Source organism: Balaenoptera ricei, chromosome 8, assembly GCF_028023285.1.
Source record: "Balaenoptera ricei isolate mBalRic1 chromosome 8, mBalRic1.hap2, whole genome shotgun sequence".
In the NCBI taxonomy this organism is placed as follows: domain Eukaryota; kingdom Metazoa; phylum Chordata; class Mammalia; order Artiodactyla; family Balaenopteridae; genus Balaenoptera; species Balaenoptera ricei.
Genome location: NC_082646.1, coordinates 57,003,806 through 57,030,564, shown reverse-complemented (window position 1 = coordinate 57,030,564; position 26,759 = coordinate 57,003,806). Strand labels below are relative to the sequence as shown.

General features: G+C 43.3%; 1 protein-coding gene across 3 annotated transcripts in view; it reads right to left on the bottom strand.

Moving 5' to 3' along the window:
• The window catches only part of GAB2 (GRB2 associated binding protein 2), a 179,792-nt gene that overhangs the window by 7,881 nt on the left and 145,152 nt on the right, over positions 1-26,759 (bottom strand). For all 3 annotated transcript variants that reach the window (XR_009504605.1, XR_009504604.1, XM_059930715.1), the window contains exons 3-9: positions 22,126-22,369; positions 5,832-6,424; positions 4,935-5,029; positions 3,559-3,823; positions 2,150-2,240; positions 1,763-1,865; positions 51-176 (exon numbers count right to left, since the gene is read on the bottom strand). Coding sequence is in view for 1 of the 3 variants with exons in the window: in XM_059930715.1 (XP_059786698.1) it covers positions 51-176; positions 1,763-1,865; positions 2,150-2,240; positions 3,559-3,823; positions 4,935-5,029; positions 5,832-6,424; positions 22,126-22,369 (1,517 nt within the window). In the remaining 2 variants the exon portion in view is untranslated. The remainder of the gene's footprint in view (positions 1-50; positions 177-1,762; positions 1,866-2,149; positions 2,241-3,558; positions 3,824-4,934; positions 5,030-5,831; positions 6,425-22,125; positions 22,370-26,759) is intronic.

Sequence of the window (26,759 nt, the reverse complement as noted above, 5' to 3'; positions counted from 1 at the left end):
CTCCAAAGCCCGGACTGACCCCCACCCACCCGCCCGCCCGCCCCAGGCACCTTGCGGTGGGGGCTTGGGGAGCTTGGCTGGAAGTCCAGGGCCAGATAATCCACGCTGCCAGTGCTCTTCTTAGGGGCCGGACTGTTGGTGCCACTGGGGATGGGAGATGCAGACACTGGGTTTTGCTGTCACAAAGGAGGGGAAAACCGTTAGTTAGTTTAGGAAACAGATTAACCCACCACCGGGAAAAAAACACCTCTGGGAGTAAGAGCAACTAGTTAGCTCAGTGAGTGCCGACTCTGTACCCTGCACTGCGCCGGGGACTTCTCACGTTCTTGTCTAAACCCTCACAACAATCCTGTGATGTAGGTATTATTACTGTTCTCACTTTTTAAAACAAAGATAAAACTCTGGTTCAGAGAAGTAAAGGAACTTGCCCATGGCTGCACAGCCGGCGAGCAGGGATGACTACCCCGCTGTGCCACGCTGCCTCCTTCCGGGGCATCAGGCCGCGTCTCACCTGCGATCTCCCTGACAGACCAGCCCCCGCTTGCTGGCCCCAAGAAGGGAGCACATGTCCTTCACGCACTGGACCCTGGAAAGGTTTCTGTTGCACCAGATCTGCTTCTCTGGGGCTCCCACCCACGGCCCGGAGTGGGGTCGTCACACCCAGAAGCCTGTCCCTCCAGCCCCAGCGCCTCAGGGGTCTCAACGGAGGGGCCTCGTCCCCAGGCGGCACAAAGCCCCAGTCTCTCAGCAGCTCTCAGAGGACACGTTCCACGGTCCCGTCTCATCCAGACATCAAGACCAACTTGTCTGGCACTTTCCTGAAGACGCCTTCTAATGAGAAATGCAATAAATAGTCCTATGCTCTGCTTTTTTTGGCTGCTTTATTGACTGGTAGATTTGTTCTATTTATGCAGCAACTACCAGGTGCTGGGCAGCTACTCCCTTTGCACTGGGAATCTCAGGGGGCAGAACCCTGCGTTTATTCCCTCTGTGAGGGCCTTCACCACACTGAGTCATGCACACGTGTGTTTCCCCACCGCTGAGTGGGGTAACACACACTCAATAGACACTTACACTCCCATACCTCCTCATGGTCATGGGAACAACGGGATAAGGAAATGAAGAGATCTTTTAGTTTTGAAAGATTTTAACAGGATAGACCAAGGAAGTTAATTATGAAGGCCGCCCTAGTTCTTCTCTACAGGCCCCTGATGACTATTCTGAAACACCATCTAACCACTTGGCCTGCTAACTCTTCTGGGGCTCCCTCCTGCCCCAGGACAAGTGCAGACTTCCCAAGACAGCATTTGGGGTCCTTCATGATCTGACTCCAGCCTAACCTCCCCGCCTGCCCACTCCACCTTCACCCAGAGTTAATGACCATCATTCTCCGTGTTCCTGTCTGCACGGCCACCTCCACCGCGGCGCCTCCCCTTTCCCTAGTCCGGTGTGATCGCCCATCCTGCGGGTGCGTCCCTGCGGCACCGCCTCTCCAGGGACACCGACCGTGCCACCTGTGTTACAGTCGTGAGAGAGGCAGGCCTCCTCTGCCCCTTAAGAGAGCAGCCTCCTTGAGGGCAGGGACCACGTCTTCCTTGCCTCTGACGATGACCCCACAGTGCTCGACACGAATGTGCTCAAGACGGATTTGCAGCAGCAAACTAAATCACGAATAATGTGGGTGCCCTGAGGCCGGGGTGAATTAGCAAGCTGGGAAGTGGGGAAGTGAGAGGTGGGTTCCAGGGGACCCCAGAGGACTCACCATAGGGACGTAGTTCTCTTCGCTGTCCCCCGAGTCCGTGCTGGTGATGCTCTGTGTGGAGATGGGGCGGCAGTACTGGGAGGACCCCGGGTTGAAGGAGTGGCTGTGGCGAGAAGACAGGGAGTAAACCCTGGGGCACATCCAGCCTCCCGCTGGGCCCTGGCCCTCACACCCCCACAGACCTCTGCCCTCCATTATCAGACTAAGATCTGATAACAGAGCGGGGACAATTTTTCTCCCTTCACAGAAGAAGAAAACCAAGCCCTGAGCTACCAACAGCCATCAGCAGCAGGATGCAGCTTTCCTGGCACACAACCTAGTGACCCATTCCATTCACCAACCCGATGGCCCTGTTCCAAGTTCCCGTGTCCACAAATAGACACTTACATGGCCCTGGACCAAGACTTGGTGATGGGTGACTTGAAGGGGAGCTCATCGATGACGGTATTGTTTCTCAGGTCCAGTGGTGTTGGCTTTGCTGCGGCAGGAACAAAAAGTCGAGTCATCAGCCAATGATGATAATGCCACACATACAAACACTTACACGTGACACACAAGTGCATTTATGAATCATTCCTATTCATCCCAGTTGTTCAGGGGGAGACTGAAGCTCTCAGCAAGGTTACACAATCTCTGCCCATGTTGACAGGCCCTGAAGTCATGTCTTCAGATTCCAAATTTTGTATTCTTCACACCGTACCTATGGTAATCATACTTTCAGAACCTAAAGTGGGGACACAGGGTGTGACAACAGACTGTCTTCCCTGGATTTGTGACTGCATATGAAAACAAGAGATGATATTTGAAACATCATAGAGAAGGCCACCATGACTGCCCCCTGCCCACCAGGACCGTGGAGCCTTCAGTGGAGGAAGGTGAACGTCACAAGGTCCTGAAGGCTTCAATCCAAATGCTGAGGTCTGCATTCTCTGTTGGCCAGCCCAAAGGGGGCTTATGTCTGCCCAGTGACTCTACTTTTCCCTTTGAATCCCTGCCACTGATCCAGGCCTGCAGAATGAGGTCGAGGCAGACCTGACACTTGAACTACAGCACTTCTTCCTGCTCTAAATGCAGAGGGCACAGAGCTAACTTTACTGAACACCTGCCATGCACTAGAGTGAATGTCCTAGATGCTTTCCTTCTAACCAAACCCGGAAGGCAGGCATGACTATCCCCACTTCACAGATAAGAAAACTGAGGCTCAGAGAATTTACATGATCTACTCAAAGTCACACACCTAGGAAGTGCTGGGTAAGGATTCCAACCCACATCTACCTGGTTTGAAAGCTCAATCCTTTCTATTATAGCATAGTGTATCTTTTCATGGACTGCTCTGTCAGTTCTACCTTGCCCAGCCCCAGAGCTAATACAAATACCTCATCCTTGAATTACATCTCATACATTATGAAGCACTTTTAGATATATTATCTATGTCCTTCAATGTCTCTGGGAGGTACGCTTTACACTTCCCATTTCACAGATGAGAAATAAGGGTCAGAGACATAGAATGATTTGTTTATAATCACATGTTAGCAGGTGGCAGAGCGGGCACCTCAATCCATCCTGTCCTTCTGATTCCTGCACTCTTCCTGCTCCTCAAGGCTCCTCAAGAGCCAGTCCCTAGGGTGCCAGACCACTGGGATGAATTTGGGATGTGTGTGTGTGTTTGGGTTGGTTCAGGCCCCAGAGGCTGTCACTTCCTTGCAAGAAAAGTTTAGGATCCACCTGATCCCTAAATGAATGCAAACAGTCCCTGAACATTGCCCAGAGATGGAACGAGGAAACAGTGGACTTACCTTTCCGGTCAGGTTTGAGGTTGCGGTTGACAGGGGGTGGCTGGATCTCACTCCCTCGGCTGGAGCCTCGGTGCATAGGAAGGGCGGAGGTGGGGTAGCCAAGCGGGTCAAAGTGATGGGGCCCTGGGCTCATGGGGATGTAGACACTCTGGGAATTATCACCTGCTCGCTCCAAAGCCAGCAGGGTGGAGGAGCCTGGATTCATGGGCACGTAGTTGTCTTCGGAATTGGTGCTATCCGATCGGCCCACAACTGTTTTCCCTGGCTAGGAGTGAAAAGAAATACTGCTGTTACTAGTGACAGGAAACAAGAAGGGGTGAGAATTTGTACGCAAGGCAAGAAAAGACTGAGTTGGGTGTACTGTGAAGCTATAAGGCAGACCCTGGGACAAACAAATAAGAAAGCAGAGGAGGAGACAGGAAGAAATGAGGTCTGACCCTGGGAAAAACAAATAAGAAAGCAGAGGAGGAGACAGGAAGAAATGAGGTCTGTGGGTCTCTTCTAGCTTCCATGATCCCTTGGAGCTTACTTATAACTTGTGATAGATCTTTAGTATAAAATATCCACGAGGCATTCTGAATGCCTGACCAAGCAGAGCTTTGGTTCAGGACCCTCCGTCTTCCTCAAGTCCGGACTCATCACTGGCAGGTCAGCACCTGCCACGGGCAGGGCAAGGAGCCCAAGAGAAGCCTTGGCCCTGGCAGGTGAGGCCTGGCTCAGGTGTGCTTCCCCAGCCCAGCTTTCAGTGTGGCCGCCAGGCTGCAGTCAGAGCTGCCACAGGGCTGCACAATGCGGCCACCCTGGCCACAGCCTTCCTTTAACTCCTGCCTTGTCTTTCCAGACATACAGCTAAGCTGCTTTTGCTTCAGTTACCTGATTTCACAGTCTTTCCAGTGGGCCTGAAGCCAGGCCCTGGTCAGCTTAGCTGGGCCTGACACCTTGGAGAACTGTCGTCAGCCCCCTCCTCAGGGCAGCCTGGGATCCTGCACTCAAACCATAATTCTGCCACTGAGCCTGACTCTGAGCACCACCCCTGCCTGGAGTCTCCTCCCCCAGGTGAGACCTCACGGTAGGGATGCTGCCTTAGGGCCCCCATCCCAGCGCCTAGGTCCTCTGCATTCTGGACCCTTCCTGCTTACCCACAGTGACGAGCCTTATCGGCTAGTGCACGTTAAGTACACACATTTCTTCCAGATCAGGATACCTGCATCTTACTTTCCAAAAACTCAACCCAGGGTTCCGAACTGAGACAAGAAGCCAGGCAGGCTGCTAAGAGGGAGGTGCCATCACGCTTTTGGGCTGTGTTTTTAGTTCCATGCGTGTGACCTTTAATCCACCCGAGCTGACTTAAGGACCCCTGGCTAAACCCCACTCACCAGAAAAGCGCTGACTGCATCACTCATGGACTCGGTGGACCGGCCCGCATTGTCTCCACCACGCTGGGGGTAGTCGTAGGACTCGCAGGAAGAAGCTACGACAGAGGAAGGAAGATCCATGTGCGCTCACTAGAGTCAATCCCTGCGCTGACACTTCCCCACACCCTCGCCAGTGTGGCTCAGAGTCTCACTGATACCCTGAAGATACTGCTCTCAACCCCTAATGATAAGGTATTGCTTCTATCACATCACTCCTCAGCTCACAAATTCCTCCCAGGCCTCTGGATGTAGCTCCAGTGTTAGCAAGATGCAAAATGAAAGGAATTAATATTATTCTACCTTTTCATCAAACAGAGGAGGTTATATGCAGAGTTGGAATACTCTCAGTGGGAAATCAGCAACAACAGAATTTAATACTTCAGACAGACGTTCAGACTTTAATCAGAGATTCAAATGTGGCTTAGAAAATATTTTGTAGATCTGATTTTAATAGTCTGTTGGTCCACATAGGTTTGGCTCCAGTTTGGACTAGTCTTCTAGATTTATTTTTGAAATCTTTGGTTTGATTTATAAATGAATAAAAGACTGTGATTTGGACCTCTAAACCCATAATATGCTGTACTGTGGTTAACCAAGAATCTTCTACCTCCTTAGTAGAACAGTAACTTCTCTCAGGCAGGGTCTGCTAAACTCTTGCCATTGTGGTGTCCACTAATAGCCTGCAGGGCTGGAGGACAAACTAGGAAAGGTCTGGGTAGAAGATGCCTAAACCTGTGAGTATCAGTGACCTGGGTGGGACTTAAGTCTCCTTGGCATGGATGACCAAGAACCAGCACACTACTGAGAAGCCCTGTGCTACCGCCCTTCCCCCCGGCCTCAGCAAGGGCTCACACTGACCTCGGTGAAGTCGGCTGTTGTCCATGGCTGGGAGGGTATTGCGCCTGGGGATGGTTGCAGCGGCAGAGGCCGATCTGCTGCTGTCACCGACTGGAGGCCTCTGCTGAGGGCTGCCCCATCGAGGTGTTTCTGCCTGACTTGGCTTGGGGGGCCGGGGCGGGGGGGCTATGGCCGAGTCCCCAGGAGCGGCGACTGCCATGGTGTTGTGGTTCTTGTCCAGTGTGAACGTCCTAGGGATCTGGTAGGCTGAGAGCGGGGTGGCCGGAACATCCATATTATCCACCAGGAGGTCCCCAAACTCACGGCACAGGGTGTTGCTGGGCATCTTGAAGGTGTACACGTCCTCGTTATCCGTCTCAGAGCCTGTGAGGCTGCTCTTGGTGTGGCCATGGGAGGCCAGGCTCCGGGGGAGGTCGTAGGTACTGTCTCTGAATTCTGTATTGTGCCTGCTTGGCTTGGGGAGGCTATAGAAGCCATGGACTTGACCACTGACCCCGTTGACACAGTGTCCGTTGCCCTGGGCAAGTTTTTGCACGGCCGTGTCGCTCCTCATGAGAAACGAGGCCCTGGTGCCCTGAGAGAAGCTGGCGCTCCTAAGAGACAGAAAGAAGGGGGTGCAGGGGTTAGAGGAGGCCAGGGCTGCCCACCAGCGAGGCAAGCAGGCCTGTTCAAGCCCTGTGCAGCTAGGTGGTGTGGAACACACAGGTTGAGGAGGCTGGCAGGCCTGAGGGTTATCTGGGCAAGGCACGTTTTCTCTCTGAGCTTTAGTAAATGCGTCTGCAAAAATGGTGATTAAAATCATGCTTTGAAGGTTGCTTAGAAATTGGACTCTAGTGTATCTAGTAAGTATATGTTCAGTGTTAGCCTTTATCCCTTCTCCTACTCCCAAATGGCTGTGATTAGCAGAGGTTGGTCTTACCTCCCCAAATATATATCAACAAGCTAGTTATACCACACACTTGTTTACTGTTTTAAGTGCCACAAAATATACGCATTTGTATACAAAGGCTGTGAGATAGCACAAAGAACCCTTAAGTTGGTATCAGAAAATAGCAAGTCATTTTATCTGAGTCTCAGTTTTCCCACTGTAAAACAAGTCAGCTAATGTATTGTTCTAAGTTATACAGAACTATTCAAATGTAAGCCATAGATTTATTTTCCATCATATATTATGGTTCATTGAGAGGCATTTAGAGGGGAAAATATCTCTTTCCAGAAGACTAAAATTCTACAGGAAAAATGTTTTCCTGTTTGGGAACTATATTCAGGACAGAAAAGGTTTTGATTATTACTTTTTAAAAATTCATGTTTTGGGGAAATAAGATTAAAAAAGTAAAATGATCTGGGTGGGGGGTCGCGAAGGGATTTGTGCAGGTTCCATTCCCGCCACTGATATGCTCTGTGGGCTTCACCAAGGCTCCTTCCCCAAGGCAGGACCTGGTGTGTCTCAATAGCTCTTAAGGGTCCATCTGGTTCTGAAACTCCACAACCCTTTGGCTGTATTAGCATGTTTTCCAAATTGGATTCTGTGTTCTGCGTAGGTGCCTTAGGAAATTAGAAGGTGATGTTCTGAGCAAGTAGAGATTCAGGTCTGCTTTTCTCTCTCGTACAGTGTGATTCTTCAAAGGATTCCATTTGGGGGAAATAAAGGAATCGCTATTCTAGAACAATCATTTAGTGGTGATTCTCAGCTTTTTGGAGGCTATATGCCTCTTTAAGAATCTGATAAAAAGCTCTTGGCACTTCTCACCAGAATAAGGCAAGTCTCGCATACATACAAATTTGCATGCTATCTCTAAGGGGGGTGGGCAGCTCTTAACCCACCGAGGCCAATCCATGGAACTTCCGTCTTATACAAACTCTCTCAGCTCACGGGGAGCTTGTTATTTGTGGATGTGGCCACCAGAGGGTGATAGAAAATAAGGCCCATCAGCTTAGAAGGAGGAAGGGAAACAGGTGTCTAGGCAGCCAAGCTCTCTCTTGTGTAAACTTGCATCCTTGATGGCTAGGACTTCCATTTCAGTCCCCAAACCTTCCGCGGCCCTCGTCTCTGGTCCTCCGTCTTCTCTCTCCCTTCCTATTTCATTCCACACGCATAACCAAGCCGACAGGCATGGCCTAGATCATTGAACACCTAGCCTTTAGATAACGAAGTGCCTGGAGCAGAGGACCAGGGAGCCAATGGTAGACATGAGGTGTTGTTCACATCTGTCCGTTTGTCTTTGGTGCCTTTCATTTTGTCTTTTGGAATTTCCAATGCTGGTGGATGCCCTATCTGGATTTGTTCATTTGAAAAACATTTACTGATGTCCTACCTTCCACCTGGGCCAGGCACAATGGATACAGAGAAGCCTCCTGCCCTGGGAGAGGGGGCACAGTGGTAGAGGAGTTGACATGCATGCAAATCTTTTTTTAAAAAAATAAATTTATTTATTTATTTTTGGCTGCATCGGGTCTTCGTTGCTGCACGCGGGCTTTTCTCTAGTTGTGGCGAGCGGGGGCTACTCTTCGTTGCGGTGCGTGGGCTTCTCATTGTGGTGGCTTCTCTTGTTGCGGAGCACGGGCTCTAGGCACACAGTCTGCAGTAGTTGTGGCTCGCGGGCTCTAGAGTGCAGGCTCAGTAGTTGTGGCGCACGGGCTTAGTTGCTCCGCGGCATGTGGGATCATCCCGGACCAGGGATCGAACCCATGTTCCCTGCATTGGCAGGCGGATCCTTAACCATTGCGCCACCAGGGAAGTCCCTTTGCGTGCAAATCTTATAATCAAGCCAGTGAGTAAGCGGCTGTTGACAGATTTATACCAACCCTCCCTGGTGGTGGTGGTACAGAATGTCAGGGGAGGCCTCTCCAAAGATGTCACCTCTGACTGACTGTGGCAACTGGCCTGGCATAAGGCAAGAGAAGGGAAACGGTGTTCCAGTTAGAGGCACACAGAAGTAGAACACAATCTGGCAAGTTCAAGGAACCGCAAGCTGCTCAGGCTGGAGCAAGTGCCTTAGGAGGCGGGGCTGAGAGATGACCGTGAAGGGGCCAGGCCTGGGCTGATGAAAGTGGGAGTCTTTGAAAGATTTTAAGGTGGTGTAGGGGTGGGGAGAGCATTGCAGATATACTGCAGTCACCTTAAACATATGCAAGAGTGAACTCATCATCTTCCTCCTGACTCTCCAGTTTGGGAAACGCACCAGCCACTCAAGCCGAAACCTGGAGTTACCTTAGGATTTCTCACTCAATAATCACATCAGGTCCTATTGAATCCACCCCAATTCAGGTCCTCCTGATTTTCTTCTGCAATAACGAAAGGGGTAATAACCCGTCTCCCTACCATCAGCCTAGGACCTCTCTGATCCTCTTTATCCCGCTCACATTTACTTTCTTAACTTCCCAGCTTAACCATTTTCAAAACTGCCTCAATGCCTTTAGGACCGAGTCATATTCCAACACCAACTCACCTCTCCAATCTCTCCTCCCCAGCTCCCCTTCCCACTCCAGGGTCTACTCAGTCAACTGCCCAGGTGTTCCTGCATGCCCCAAGCAGTCAGGCCTCCGTGCCTTGTTGTGTTGCTCGTTCTGTCTCGAAGGCCTCTTACTCCAGTCTGGCAAGCTCATACTCAGCTCAAATGGCACATCTTCTGAAGCTGTTTCTTACATCCTCTACCTCCCAGCACAAGCAATCACTTGCTCAACTCTGTTCTTGGAGCAGGCGTCAATTGTTATCTGTGTTACGTACCATTGTTACTTATCTCCTCCATCAGACCGTGATTTCCTTGAGGAAAGAAGAAACTGTGTCTTATTCATTTCTCTCATCTGCACCGGGATCAGTGCTTGTCACATAGTAAATAGTGAATAAATGTTTGTTGAATGAACAAGCAAATGAATGTATAAATAAACAAACAAAGAAAGAAAAGCGTTGGTGCTGCCGTGCCCTTTCCTGAGCTTGGCCTGAACCCTCTGGAGCAGCAGATTGAAACCCCTCCTCTTCAGAACACATGAGCTCATGTCCCAACCTCCCGCTGTCGTGGCATCTCCTCTCCAGTCACAGAACTACTCGCTCATCCCTAAACACCCTCCCTGAGCTCCAGCCCTGGGCTCGCATAATTTACCTTTCTCTGGAATGTTTCCCTGATGCATCAAAATCTTACACAAAGTGCCAAAGAAGCTTTTTCCTTCATAATGGTGTTTTAGGTCCTCTAAGTCTCCTTGTCACTTTACTCACCACTCCTCCTTTGCTCCCACAGCACTCTGCTTCCATCACAACACTCATCTGGTGTGAAATTTATTTGGGTCTGTGTCTTTCCACTTCTACCTGACCCTGTGCTTCTAGAAGGCAGGGCACCATATCCTGTCCCCTGGCATAGTTCCTGGCATGTGGTAGATGATATCGATGCATGCTGAGGGGCACTGACCATTACTTGAAGAATCAGGTGAAAGGAGTTGAACAAGGGAAGCAAACTTGCCCAAAGGTATACATTTGGATGGTAGCAGAACTGGTTCCAGCACCCAGGTCCCTGGACTTCCTGCCCAAAACCCACATGGCTACAGGGCACTCCCTTTGGACAACAATCAAGAGGGGGAATTCTGAGCACTTAGAAGTCCTGCGGCCTTTGCTACTTTCATGTAGACCTTTACTGAGGCCTGTGCCACCATGATGTGCTGAGTTGCTTTCTGGGACAGATTCCTGGAAGCAGTGGATTTGGAGAAAGGTTTCTCTCCCAGGGCTCTGGGCTGACAGAGGCCTCATAAAATGAGCACAGTACTGTGCCAGGCACATCACATGTGATGTAGCTTTTAATCCTCCTGACAGTTCTGAGAGACAGGTATTACCCTCACACATCCGGTGAGAAAAACAATAAATGGCAGACATGGTGCCAGAAGATACTCGAACATAAGTGTATAGGGGAGCTTCCTGGGGGCAGAGAGAAGTTTGGGAGAAAATGCTCCCCCAAGCCCAGCAGCTTTTCCTTTCCATTCCTGGCTCCCAGCTGCTCCCAGAGCCCCAGGTGGATGGGGTTATCACACCACCTCTTGTACATGCTTTGGTTTTAATATCAACCCAAACCTCTCTCTTGGCTGTTAGGAATGCTGTCCTAGTTTTTCCCAGCCACTTTATTTTGCACTTGTTCATTTGTACATTTTCTCATGTTATGTAACATACTACACCACAATTTCACTCCTTCCACTCTACAAGATGCCAAGTACCTCATAACAATAAAGGGCCAGTTTAATTTTTTTTTCTGCTATTTTTTAAAATTAGAGTATAATCGAATGCTTGTAAGTAAATTAGCCACCATTTAGAGTTCTGTACCTGTCACTGGTAATCCTAAGAGGTCATTTGGACCATCCTTCTGTATCTGACTCATTCCAAATGGATCCTTCCTGTGAGGGAAGAAAACTCAGAAAATTCTGTCCCACAATCTCTAAGAGGTGAGGTGATCTTTGTATCTCAAACTCTTCTGGCTGCAATATTGAGCCTGCCTTCTCTCTGTGGTTACAGAGAAAAGCTGTATATGTGAAATTAAATGAAGGTAAAAGCTGTATATTCTGCCTTTGGTCAATCAAAGCCACTGGGAGAATGAGCCGTAGAAATGATTAATCACAGGTAAGTTCTCCATTGACATTTCTGATTTTACTTTTTACCCCCTATCTTTCTGTAGAATAGTGCTGCAGGGTCAGTGATGCTTTCATTCTGGAATTTCATTACTTGAAATTTCACTTCCCTCAACCCTCACCAGGATTACGGCTTTCCAGGGAATGTGACCCACCACACACCACAACACATCACATGTTACAGGTTTAACAGCCTCCTTGAAATAAGAAGACAGAGATTGGCTAGAATCTAGAATGAGGCCCCAAATGCTAGAGGGCAAAAATAAATCTAGTGAAACGAATTTGTTTTCAAAAACAAAAAAGATTCTGCTTGTCTTGACAGTGTCATTCAAAACTCCTTCCATTGGCAATAGTTACTATTCTGAATTATTACTTATTTTAGCTCAGTGGAAGAGCTGGAGTTTGAGGACTGAAGTCATTTTAACCAGAATACATACTATCTGGTACTTGAAGAAATATTAGTGGCTAGTAGTATAGTAAGAGTAATAATAAAAAAGTCATGGTTTTATCTCTAAGATGTTTCATTTGTTGTAACTATATATCAGGATCCCTCATAAATGTAGAAAAGGATAGATAGAAGGCTGGTATTATTGGCCTCAGTAAATACTATTTCACTACAATAATCAGGCATATCTATGTCTATGCTAGGCAGAGATGAATGAGCTGGTTCTCTCTCAAAGTCCCTACTCAAAAGTAACCCTGTAAGATTATTTTGGAGATCAAATGAGGTAACTAACATAAAAGTGCTTTGTAAACTGTAAAGCATTATTCCTTTTTCCAGAGTACCTAGTGTGTAACGTGAATGTCAGAAGCAGTGCATGGATAAAGCCCATCCACATACTTTGCCAGCACTTGGCATTGCTAGTCTTTTTTGTTTTAGCCATTCCAGGGGAGACGAAGCAAAACCTCACTGAGGTTTTAATTTGCATTTCCCTGATGTTTCAGCATCTTTTCATGAGCTTATTGGTCATTCTTATATCTATTTTTGTGTGTGTGTGAAACGTCTGTTCAAATCTTTTGCCCATTGAAAAAAAAAATTGGTTGCTTGTCTTCTTACTGACTTGTAATAGCTCTCTATATATTCTACAAATAAATTCTTTGTCAGATATGTGTTTTGAATATTTTCTCACATTTGGTGACTTGCCATTTTGTTTTCTTAATGGGATCTTTTGAAGAGCAAAAGTTTTAACTTTGATAAAAACTACTTTATCATTTTTTTTTCTTTTATGATTCCTGCTTTTTAAATCCTATATAAAAATCTTTGTTTACCCCAAGATCAGAGATGTTTTCTTCTGTAAGTTTCACAGTATTAGACTTTACATTTAGGTCTCTGATACTTTTGAGTTAACTTTTGAGTAGTGTGATATGAAGTAAAGGTTTTTAAAAAACTTCCTATATGTTTTGTTTATGGTTCCCTTTGCTGTGCAAAAGCTTTTGAGTTTAATTAGGTCCCATTTGGTTTTTATTTTTATTTCCATTACTCTGGGAGATGGATCGAAAAAGATATTGCATGCAGCCCAATGTTCACTGCAGCACTGTTTACAATAGCCAAGACACTGAAGTAACCTAAATGTCCATTGACAGATGAATGGATAAAGAAGATGTAGTGCATATACACAATGGAATATTACTCAGCCATTAAAAAGAATGAAATAATGCCATTTGCAGTAACATGGATGGACCTAGAGATTGTCATACTGAGTGCAGTAACTCAGACAGAGAAAGAAAAGTTATCATATGATATCACTTATATGTGTAATCTAAAAAAAAATGATACAAATGAACTTATTTATGAAACAGAAACAGACTCACAGGCTTAGAGAATGAACTTATGGTCACCGGTGGGGAAGGGTTGGGGGGAAGGACAGACTGGGAGTTTGGGACTGACAGGTACACACTCTATATTTAAAATAACCAACCAGGACCTACTGTATAACACAGGGAAACGCTGATCAATATTCTGTAATAACCTAAAATGGGAAAATAACTTGAAAAAGAATAAATACATGTATATGTATAACAGAATCACTTTGCTGTACACCTGAAACTAACACATTGTTAATCAATTATACTCCAATATAAAATAAAAATTAAAAAAATTCTTATATGGATATCCATTTGTTGAAAAGACTTTCATTTCCCTATTGGCACCTTTGTCAAAATCATACATATATTTTTTCATTCTACCCCCTAGATTCACTAATCTGTTCTAGTGATTTGTATGCTTACCCTTTCATCAATACAACACTGCCTTGTCTAACCGTAGTTTGACAGAAAGTCTTGAAATCAGGTAGTATAAGCCCTCTAACTTTTTTTTTTAGATCTCTTTGGCTATTCACATTTTTTAAAACATCTTTATTGGAGTATAATTGCTTTACAATGGTGTGTTAGTTTCTGCTTTATAACAAAGCGAATCAGCTATACATATACATATGTCCCCATATCTCCTCCCTCTTGCAACTCCCTCCCTCCCACCCTCCCTGTCCCACCCTTCTAGGTGGTCACAGAGCACTGAGCTGATCTCCCTGTGCTATGCAGCTGCTTCCCGCTAGCTATCTATTTTACATTTGGTAGTGTATATATGTCCATGCCACTCTCTCTGGCTATTCACATTTTGGCATATTTTGCATTTTCATGTACATTTTAGAATGGACTTATCAATTTCTATGAAAAAGCTAGTTGCGATTTCTATTTGGATTGCATTGAATCTACAGATTAATTTGGGAAGAATTGCCATTTTAATAATATTGGGTCTTCCAATTCATAACTGTAGTATATTATCACTCTCCATATTTAGGTCTTTAATTTACCTCAGCAATGTTAGATAGTGATTTCAGTGAAGAGATCTTGCATGTCTTTTGTTAAATTTATTACTAACTAGTCCATTTTGGGGGTATCATTATATAGAGAATTTTTTAAAGTTCATTTTCCCAATTTTTCGAGGCTAGTATGTAAAAATTAATTTTTGTATAATAATCTTTTATCCTGTGACCTTGATAAATTCACTTATTAATTCTAGTATTTTCTATATTCTTCAGAATTTTTTATATAAACAATCATGTTACCTGCAAATAGAGACAGTGTTACATCTTCCTTTCTGATATTTGTGCCTTTTATATTTTTCTTGTTCCCTTATTGAACTGGCTAGGATTTCTAGTACAATGGTGAATAGAAGTGGTGAGAGCAGGTATTCTCTCCTTGTCTCCAATATTAGGGGAATATGTTTACTACTTCTCCATTAGGTATGATATTAGCTGTAGGTTATCCTTTGAAGTCTGTTATTAGTTTGAGAAAGTTCTCCTCTATTCACAGTTTGCTAAGAAATATTTTTTATGAAGAGGTATTAAGTTTTGTCAAATACTTTCTTAGCATCTATTGAGGTGATGATTATATGATTTTTCTCCTTTATTTATCTTAATGTGATGAATTATATTGGTTGGTTTTTGAATGTCAAACCAACCTTGTATTCCTGGGATGAACATTACTTTGTCATGGTGTCTTATCCCTAATGATGTATACAAACATGTATATTCCCTAATATATATTATCCCTAAAATACACACACATTTTAAATATATATATATATTTTGTTGTTTTTGTTGGATTTGTTTTCTAATACTTTTTTGTAAAAAAAAAGAATTTCTGCATCTATCATCACAGGGAATAATGCTTTGTAATTCTCTTTCTCATAATCTTTGTCTGGTTTTGCTAGTAGAGTTATGTTGGTTATATAAAAATGAGTTGCAAAAGGATTCCTTCCTCTTATGTTTCCTAAAAAGAATTTGGGTAATATTTGTACTATTTTGTTTGAATATTTGACAGAATTAACCAGTAAACGACCTAGCTCTCTAGGTATTTACCCAAGAGAAATGAAACAAATGTCCATACAAGATTTGTTAGTGACTGTTTATGTACAAATGCATCTTAATTTGTAATAGCCAAAACTGGAAACAACCCAACTGCCCATCAACATGTGACTGGATAAGTAAGTTGTGATATAAAGATACATTGAATTACTACTCAGCAATAAACAGGAAAAACTAATGATGCATGCAACAACATGAATGAATACCAAAAGCATTATGCTGATTGAAAGAAGTCAGAAAAAATAGTGATACTCTATGATTCCATTCAAGTAAAATTCCAAAAAATGAAAACTAATGTAGTGACAGAAAGACTGTCAGTGGTTTCTGAGGAATATGGTAGAAGGAAGGACGCATTACAAAGGGGCATGAGGACATTTTATATATATGGCATTGACTGTACTTCTATTACCCTTCAAAAATTATTTTAAAAAGGGTGGGGGGAAATCCTAGAATTGAAAAATAAATTTAAAAAACTATCTAAACTGAGCACAGAAAGGAAAAAAGATAGAAAAAAAAAAAGAATAGTATCGGTGACATGTAGGTAAGTTTCAAGTGGTCTAACATATGAGTAACTGAAGTTTCATATGAGCCTCAAAGGAAAGGAAAGACAAAATGGGGCAGAAGAAATACACATAGAAATTTTGCTGGACTGGATCAAAAGTATCAACACACAGAATCAGACAGGCAAGTGAACCCCAAACATAGTAAATATAAAGAAAAACACACATTAGGAATATCACAGTCAAACTGCTGAAAAAAGATAAAGAAAAAAAACTTAAATCACTCAGAGGCCCAAATAGCCAAAACAATCTTGAAAAAGAAGAAAAAAGTTAAAGGTCTCACACTTTCTGATTTCAAAACTTATTACAAACCTACTAAAGCAGTGTGGTACTGGCATAAAGATGGACATATAGACAAAGGGAACAGAATACAGAGCCCAGAAATAAACCCTCAATGATTTTCAATAAAGATGCTAAGACCATGGGAAAGATCTTTCCCACAGCAAAGTACAGTCTTTTCAACAAACAGTTTTGGGAAAATCAGATATACACATGCAGAAAAATGAAGTTGGATCTTTACCTTGTACCGTATGCAAAACTTTATGCAAAACTTAATGCAAAATGGATCAACGACCTAAATGTAAGAGCTAAAACAATAAAACTCTTAGAAGACAACAGGGGAAAATCTTCTTGAAATTGGATTTGGCCATGATTTCTTATGTACGAAATAAAAAACACAGGTGACAAAAGTAAAAAGAGATAAATTGGATTACATCAAAATTAAAACCATTTCTGTACATCAAAGGACACAATCAACAGAGTGAAAAGGCAGTCTTTAGAATGGGGGAAATATCTGCAAATCATGTATCTCATAAGGGGTTAATGTCCACAATATATAAAGAACTTTTACAACTCAACAATAACAAAGAAGAATCTGATAATAAATGGGCAAAGGACCTGAGTAGACATTTCTCCAAAAATGATATACCAGTTGGCAACAAATACCTGAAAAGATGCTGAATATCACTGATCATTAGGGAAATGCAAATGAAAACTACAATGAGATGCTACCTCACACCCATTAGGATGGCTACTATCAAGAGACCAGAAAATAACAAGTGTTGGCAAGAAGGTGGAGAAACTAGAACCCTTGTGCACTGTTGTAAAATGGTGTAATCACTATGGAAAACAGTATGGCAATTCCTCAAAAAGTGACAATAGAATTACCATATGACCCAGCAATTCTACTTCTGGGTATATACCTCAAATAACTGAAAGCAGAGTCCTGCAGAGTATTTATAAACCCATGTTCACAGCAGCATTATTCACAATAGCCAAAAGGTGGAAGTAACCCAAGGGTCTAACAATGGATGAACAGATAAACAAAATGTGGAATATACATGTAATGAAATATTTATTCAGCCTAAAAAAGGAAGAAAATCCTGACACATGCCACAATGCAGATGAACCTTGAGGACTGCATAAAAAGACAACTATTGTATGATTCCACTTAAATGAGTTACCTAGAGAAGTCAAATTCATACAGATAAGTAGAATGGAGGTTGTCAGGGGCTAGGGGGAAGGTGAAATCAGGAGTTGTTTAAGAGTGGAGAGTTTAAATTTTGAGAGATGAAAAGCGTTCTAGAGATTGGTTGCATAACAATGTGAAAGCACTTAATACTACTGAACTGTACACTTAAAAATGGTTAAGATGGTACATTTTACATTATGTGTATTTTACCACAATTTTTTTTTAAAAAAAGAGAAAAAAAATCATTCAGAGGAAGAAAGATACATTACATACAGGAGAATAAGAATAAAAAGAACAGCTGACCTCTCATCAGAAACAATGAAGGTCAGAAGACTATAGAATGGCATCCTTTAGAATGCCAAAATAAAACCATCATTCCAGAATTTTATACCCAGCAAAAATATCTCTAAAAAATAAAGGTGAAATAAAGGTATTTCCACATAAATGAAAGCTGGGAAAATCTGTTACCAGGGACTCACATGGCAAGAAATGGTAAAGGAAGCTCTTCAGGTTGAAGAGAAATAAAAACAGATAAAAACCCTACTAGATAATGTTTAATATTTGCTTTCAGCACTCATACATATTTTAAACCTACAAGGGAAAAAATAGTCTTTTATAATTATGCAGATATTTACTATTTCTGCTGCTCTTTCTTCGCTCCTGATCTTAGTTTCCTTCTGGTACTTCTTTGCTTTAGTCTTATTATTTCTTTAAATCAGATCTCTTGGAAATTCTCTTATTTCCCTTTCATCTGAGAGTGTCTTAATTTTGTTTTCATTCCTGAAGGAATACTTTTGCAGAATATAGACTTCTGGGTTGAAAAGAGTTTCTTTTTCTTTCCATTAATTTCAAGTGTGTTTTCCTTTATCATATGGAATACTGTTATAAAATGGGCTTTTAAATCTGTGTGTAGTAGTTTCAACATTTGGTATATTGGGGTTGGCATCTGTGCTCTCCCATGAGAATTAGTTTGCTGGCTCTCTGTAGGCTGAGAAATTTTGGATTATATTCTGAATGTTGTGATACTATGTTGTGTAGACTCTGGGTTCTTTTATCATCCTCTGCAGAATGTTGTTTTTGTTTTTGCAGGCAATTAATATGGTCAGGTTCAACCTGTAACTTCTGTTTCTCCTCTGTGTGTGGTAGTGAAAATCTCAGTTTAGTTCACAAAGCTCTTGTTATGCTGATTTGAGTCTGTCCCACACATGGGTAGCTCAAGGTGAGCCTGAGACTTGTGTGGGTTTATACCCAGAATTAGGAAATCCCTTCACTAGCTCCCTCCACACTGGGATACTCCACTCCTTTCCAGTCCCCAAAGGGCTCATTTTCTGGTTCCTCTAACCAGAAAGATGAGGTTTCTATTAGAGTTTCAGCAGTGTGCCCCACTGTGCTGCTTTGTGATGGAGCCCACTCTCAGGACAAATCCACCAGAGACAGAAAATTTACCTGTGTACTCACATCTCCAAGTTTTGCTCTCCTCCATAATCTGCTTCCTTTCTTTTACTTTACAGAGTCTTTGGGTAATTATATTTTGTCCAGAGTTTTTATCTGTAATTAGTGGGAGGGATAGAAGCCTATGGTGGCTTCTGCCACCATAGCAGAACTGGAACTCCTAAGTTCTTTTTCAAAGTTTCTATCTCTTTCCTAAATTTCACCATCTCTTTACTCATTATCCACCCCCTCTTCTCACCATAGATTAAAGCAAGTAACACAACTATTTTAAAGTCTTTGTATGCTAGCTCCAAAAACTGGGTTGATTTTAACTTGTTTCTATGACCTGAGTTCTCTAGGACTATAGGTCAACTTTTACAGTTTCTTCAGATGTCCAGCAATTTCTCATTGTATACTGAATATTTGGGATGATATGTTATAGAAATTTCCTTCATAGGAAAAGCCATGTAAATTCAATCTCGCTAAACGTGGGTCCCTTTTTTTTGTTGTGTTTTTGGTCCCTTGTTTTGTTTTGTTTAACTTTTTGGGTTTATTTATTTATTTATTTATTTATTTATGGCTGTGTTGGGTCTTCGTTTCTGTGAGAGGGCTTTCTCCAGTTGTGGCAAGCGGGGGTCACTCTTCATCGCGGTGCACGGGCCTCTCATTATCGCAGTCTCTCTTGTTGGGGAGCACAGGCTCCAGATGCGCAGGCTCAGTAATTGTGGCTCACGGGCCTAGTTGCTCCGCGGCATGTGGGATCTTCCCAGACCAGGGCTCGAACCCATGTCCCCTGCATTGGCAGGCAGATTCTCAACCACTGCGCCACCAGGGAAGCCCAGTCCCTTGTTTTAAGAGTCAAATCAGTCCTGCTTTTTGATTGCTCTTCAGTGCCTTTGAACAGGATTTTAAAATGTTTTGTCCAGAGTTTATAACTGTTACAGTATGTTTAGTATCATGCATGCTACTCCACCATTACCAGGAACTACATAATCCTTCTAGACTGAAGAAAACTTCCTTCCCGCCCTCCTTTCCTGCTTGGAATTCTAGAAACACTGTTTGAACTTACTATTTTTTAAAATCTCCCTGAGATCCTGCTCATCACCCTCTCGCTCCCACACCCACACAAGTAAAAACAAAGACACAGAGAAAAGCACAACGTGATCAAGGCCCCACAATTAAGCTGCTTCCCCAGCTGTAGATAAATTCTGTCTCATCTATTATGTTACCTCCATAACACAGATTGGTTCAAATATTTATTATGCACCTATTATGTGCCCTGAGTCCTGCCCCAAAGGACAGTAACATATTAATATAAAAATCCATATTATGAGGTAGAAAGTTCCAAATGCTGTGAGAAAGATCATCAAAAACTGCTATGGGAATTCAGAGAAAAATGAATTCCAGCTAGGAAGATTTAAAAGAGGTTTTACAGAGGAGGTGAGGGTACAGAGAGTGGGCCCCAGCTGCTAATTTAAGCAGAGACATTTATATATGTGTTCACTGTTGCTTTAGCAGTATCATGGGACTGGAGGTGGTGGCAGTTGTTAATACTATATAAAGCCTTCCACTTAAAGTATGATCTGCAGTCTGCACTGACATCATCTGCAGTTTTGCAGAAAGGCAGGCTCTCAGGACCCACCCCAGGCCCAGTGAATCAGAATCAGCATTTCAGCAAGATCCTCAGGTATTTCGTATGCACATTAATGTTCGAGAGGCACTAATATAAAGTGCTCTGTCTTTCACTAGAATTATGACTGTAAGACCTCGCATTCTCTACTGCCAGGCAATCCTACATGTAGTAGAAGGGGAGGCGGCACAGGAGAGCATCTGGCAATATGGCCTGAGCACCTCCTACCTCCTGGCTACCTTAGGTGTATTTTGCCATTTTATGCTCGTTAAGTAAGCCTTTGAATTAATTATTCCCACTCTGCAGATAAGGAAATTGAAGGTCAAAAAGGCTCAATATGTGGTCCAAGGTCACAAAGAGGTGGCCAAACCTGAATTTGAACCCATAACTGACTGACTGCAAAATACTTTTCACTCTGTAAAATACTTTTCATTCTACTATACTGTCTCTGGTCTGTGGTTCAGGAGAATCAGGTACTAACTAGTTCAGTGATCTTGGTTAATTCATTCTACCTTTTTAGAACTCAGCCCTTCATGTGTATGTTGATGGAAGTTGATTGAACTAGTGAAAGTTCACAAGTGAATCAACGCTGCTTCAGGAAAATGGGTTTTTCAGGCAGACTTAAAATTCAGTGTTGGGAGGTTCTGTTGCATGAAAATGACTCAGAAAACCATAACCAGAACAGCACAGTGTAGAGAAAAGAATACAGGACCAGAAAGGAGAAACCTGGGTTCTAGTCCTATCTCTGTCATTTATTAGTTGTGAGTCTCAGTTTCTTCATCCATGAAATGGAGATAAATGATCTACCCTGGCGATCTCTCAGTGTGTTTAACTGGTTTAAGTGAGATTATGCATGAAAATACTCTGTGACATGATTTATTAATACAGCCAGTTCTCTAATTGCCTTAGTTTTCATAACACAAATTAGATATTTCTAAATTAATTCATTAAGGAACATGATTTACAATCTGCTGGCCATGGTAGAATTGGGAACCAGCTCTGGCAAAGCCCACCAGCTCTGCACTTTTGTTTACCCTAATAATGGGAATAAAAGGTAATAAAAATATATACAGGCTCTGTACCTGTTAGAGTTGATGGTGTTAGAAAAACAAAAACTTATTCCAGAGCAGGGAGTCCTTGCTGTAGAACTTTTTGTGATGATGAAAATGTTTTATATCTGTATTACCCAGTATGGTATCCACTAGATATGTGTGACTACTGAGTACTTGAGATATGGCTAGTATAACTGAGGAACTTAATTTTAAATTGTATTTAATTTTAACTGATTCAAAGTTAAATAGCCACATGTGGAGAGTGGACGCCATATGGAACTGTAGCTCTAGAGCAAAAGTGAGATAAGGATTTGTTCAACACGTTAAGGTTTTATAGTTACACTCTTAGGGCCAACAAGTGCACTGACTTTGTTTTTTTCAATTCTGAAACTCTAGTTCCTAATGCCTTTTTTTCAAATTAAACCAAAAATTTGTATAGCATGATTTTTGATCATGGGAGGCTCCTTTGGAATCCAATTATCATTGTATAGCAACGTAGATGATACCAATAAAATGTGAAGGTTGCCTAAGAAAAAACAATGATGTTTTGTTTTATAATTATATATTTGCCCACCTGGAAAGATAAAATAGTTTACTCTTACGTATTTAAAATTAAAAAGCAGAGGCTGAAAAGTACTAGGCCCTGCGAGTGGTTGCTCAACCAACTACCCCTTGCCTACCTTGCGTTTTCTGCTCTCCGGCTTATGCACTGGTGCAAGTAGAGATACTCCTGAGGTGCACTGGTGGACAAGGCAGGCTGCACGTGGTTCGACACCGGGGGTTCAAAGGTGAACAAGGTTGGCTGGCTGGAGTGCGACGGGGCTGAGGATTTTCGTTCTCGGAGAAGGTGCTGATTGGAGCTGCTGAGCTCAGCTGGAGAAGAGCGGGGGCCGTGACTGGCTGAGGAAATGTTCCTCAGGGAGTCTGTGAAAAGGGGAAAGAGCTCTGTGAACGGTAAAGGAAGGGAAGGTGTCCTTATCCCAAACTGGGTTGTCAGACGAAGAGAAAATACTAAGAGCAGAGGCAATGGTCCAGCAGCAGCATTCTCTTCCCCATGCACCTGCCCCGGCTCTGCCCTCCCAGAGAGCAGGGCTGTGGCTTCCAGGCTCTGGACCTCCGTACTGCTCCTGGAGGCGACTCCCTATCACAGCCTGGGCAGTATCTGCGCCACTTCCAGAAGGTGTGCCTACTCGAGGTCCAGCAGTGCGACTCTGGCTCTCGAGCAAGGCCAGCCTCTGGGGCGGTGAGTGCCACTGCCTTCCCTCTCTTTGGTGGCTCCTGCTGTCATCACCTCCCTCAAAGCTAAGCTGGCTTTGTTAAATGAAGCTTTGCTTCCTGAAGACTTATTTACTGAGTCCCTGGACTGTGTGTTACTGTACTAATGACAAAAGCACATGTAACTGGAATGGTACCTTAAGACTGGTCCCAGCTCCTCCCGCCTGCCCTTGCAAGTCCTCCGAGGACGATGTTCCCCACATCTTGTACTCACCACTCTCCATCTATTGGTCTTTTTTCTCTTAACTCTTATCTTAAACTCTCGTCTGTTGTGTTAGAAAGGAAGCGAGGTATTAAAGACAGATAATAGTTTAGAGTGTAATACCCCCAGCCAAGGGCATTATTCATTTGGCTGGCTCTCTAAGCTTAGTCCAAATTCCTTAGCACAACATACAAGGCCTTTCACAGTCTGACCTATTTCCTGCTTCCCTCCTCCCATACTCCAGGCATATGAAAGCTTCATCAGTCTGTGAATGCACCAGCCCCTTTTATGATTCTTTGTTTTGGCCTATGCTGTTCCTTCTACCTGGATTTCACTTCTTCTCCTCTGGCACTCACACACAGACTTTAAGACCCTACACGGATATCACATTCTCTCTGAAACCTTCGTGGACTTGGCCATTCTTCTGGGTGCTAACAGCACGTGGCCCAGGCTTCATTATATCCACTGTCACCCTGCTTCCTTGCCTGGCCCATGGGTTTCTAAGAACAGTGACTGATGATGTTACCTCTACAGTGCCAGCATTTACCTAATAAAGCCCAGGTACATACAAAGTTCCGAGTCTGTCTTTGTAGAATAAGCAAAAACATTCATTCAGCATACAATAATTCTAACAGTGAAACTTTTTGTTCAAAAGAAAGATTTAAAGATGTAAGTTCTGGCAATGTGATAGCTAGTGGGAGGTAATGTTTTAGTGGTGATGATGGTGGCTTTCTATGGGTATTCAAAGCACTTCAGAGGGGACATAGTTCTGCTTCCACTCCCTGTTATCTGACCTATTTTAGTACCCTTCTCAAGGCCCTGGGCAGGATCACCAGCTCATGGATGCTCTACAGCATTAATGACTCTCCAGTCTCTTCGGCTGCTGGGCAAGACAACTTCTGCCAGCGTACAGCAGGAAAAGCCACAGGCCTCTGGGGAAAAACTGTTCCATTGACAGCTGTATTGACCTCCAAAATGAATTCCCATTACAGGTCTCCTAGTGAACTGGATGTTTGTTAACAGAATAAATGGCTTCATTACTCCATTAGACCTGCAAGATGAACTCTCTAGTGGCAGAGGAGAGGGTTTATGCTGGGGGACAGAGAAGGCCCAGCGCTGGGGGATCAGCCCAAGCTGCTGCCTGAGGAAACATAGGGAAGGTGCAAGGGAAACCTCTGGTGCATTCTACACTATCTGTGGTCTTCTGGACTCCTCTTCCTCTGCCCAGCCCTTCAATGGGGGCTTTCTTCAGGGTTCTGCCCCAGACCCTCCTATGACCTCACTCTCACTCTGGAGACTCTCCGGGGGTATCCTGTCCACTCTCACAGCTTCAGCTATGTGATAACAACTCGCAAATCTGAATCTCTAGCTCAGTTCTCTCTCCTGGGCTCCCTGTCTTATATCCCCCCCACCCCCCACGCCCATCTACTGAGTGTCTCCATTCAGCTGTCCCACAAGCAGGTCAAGCTCAACAAGCTAAATGGAACTCCTCCTCCTGCGTTCTCTATCTCAGTGAAGTACATCAACATCACCATCCAATCAGTTCCCCAAGCCAGAAACCTAGGCATTATCTATGACTCTTCCCTGTTTCTCAGCAACCACGTCATGTCATTATGTCACTGCCTTGCTTAAAATTCGTCAGTGGATCCCTGTTATCCTCAAGATGACTTACAAAGCTCTCTCTTTTAAAAATCACTTTCCTGTTTATTTCTTCAATCTTGTTTCCCACCTGTACTTCCTTGTGTTTCAAACAGAATTTCAGGAAAACACCAACCTCTTTCTCATCACTCCATACATTAGGCTATCAACTCAGTAAGGCCAGAGATACCGTCTCTCTTGTAACAGTTTTATCCCTAGAATGAAGCCCAGTCTGTGACACAACTCCATAATCATGTGTTGATTAAACACATGAAGTACATATAGCATAATAAGTCATACTCCCTCAGTAACATCCACTGATTCCTCATTACCTTCAGAATAAAGTCCAGGTTCCCCAATCTGACAAGAATAGCCATTTTGTCACAACCTACTTATCCTGCCTTGTCACGCAATTCATCCTTCATGTCCCCTATGTTGAATGCTTGTGGGTCTGTATAAAGGAAGAGCGACCTATCCTCAGCTCTAGGGCCCTCTGCCTCCAGCTCAGGCTATGGATTCAAATCTGTGACCCAGTCTGTTTACTCACAGAGCTAGAGAAGTTTCACCTGAGTCTCAGTTTCCTTATTTACAAATTGACATAGGGTGGTTTTATGAGGATGAAGTGCAGAGAGGGTCAAGAAAGCACTGCAGGTTGTAAGTACTCAAAATGTGTTCTAGTCACTTCTGTATCTCCGTGCCTAGAACAGTCCCAGCACATAGTGGGTATTCATTACATTGAATTCATTGTTGAAAGAATAAAAGAATTTTCCCTGGCATAAAAATCCACATATGTTTGTTTCTTGTGGTCAAAATCAGAGAGGTTTTTGAGGTCTGTCAATAAGATGAAGTAAGGGTTAGCATGAGTTGGGCCCACAGACACTTGGAATTCCACCCTTCTGACATAAAGCCATGTCTATGAAGCCAGTTAGCTCCATAATGGTCTGCAGTCCCAGAAAAGTTCTTTCAAAGCTGTTTGGGCACTAAATCTTGCCAAAAGCCTACCTCAGCTTGCAATTTTAAAAGACTTCTACCTGAATTCATGTGATGATTCCTTGGTACCTTTACTGGCTTGAACAGTGTCACTCCAGAATTCATGGAACCTCAGAATGTGACCTTATTTGAAAACAGCACCTTTGCAGATGTAATTCATTAAAATGAGGTCATACTGGATTAGCATGGAACCTACTTCAATGACTGGTGTCCTTATAAGAAAACAGAGACAAAGACATACAGGAAGGGGATGAAAGAGGTAGAGATTGGATAAACAAAAGGTGATATACCCATACAATGGAATACTATTCAGCCATATAAGTGAATGAAATACTAATACATGCTACAATATGGATGAATCTCCAAAACACTATGCTAAGAGAAAAAAACTAGTGATAAAAGACTATAGATTACATGACTTTATTTATGTGAAATGTCTAGAATAGGAAAATCCAAAGACAGCAAGTAGACTAGTGGTTGCCTGGGGTGGGGAGCAGTAATGGAAAGTGACTGCTAATGAGAATGGTATTTCTTTTTGGGTTGATGAAAATTTTCTAAAATTAGACTGGTGATGGTTGCACAACCGTGGGAAATACTAAACCCACTGAACTATATACTTTAAAAGGGTGAATTTCATGGTATGGGAAATACATCTCAGTAAATTTATAAACACACACACAGTTTGACAGTTCCTCAAAAAGTTAAACACAGAGTCACCATATGACCCAGCAATTCCACTTCTAGGTATATACCCAAGAGAAATGAAAACATACATCTACACAAAAACTTGTAAACAAATTTTCACAGCAGCATTACTTAGAATAGCCAAAAGTGGAAACAATCCAAATGCATATAAGCTGATCGATAAAGAAAATGTGGCATAGCGTATAATGGAATATTCAGCAGTAAAAAGAATAAAGCACAAATACATGTTACAACATGTACAAACCTTGAAAGTACTGTGCTAAGTGAAAAGAAGCTAGGCTCCAATTATACGAAATGCCTAGAAGTGGTAAATATATAGAGACAGAAAGTAGATTAGTGGTTGCTTACGGCTGGGGTGAGGATGGGGAATGGGAAGTGACTACTACTGGGTATAAGGTTTCTTTTCGGGGTCATAAAAATGTTCCCAAATTAGACTGTGATGGCGGTTGCACAGCCCTGTGAATATACTAAAAACATTGACTTGTACACTTTAACTGAGTGATA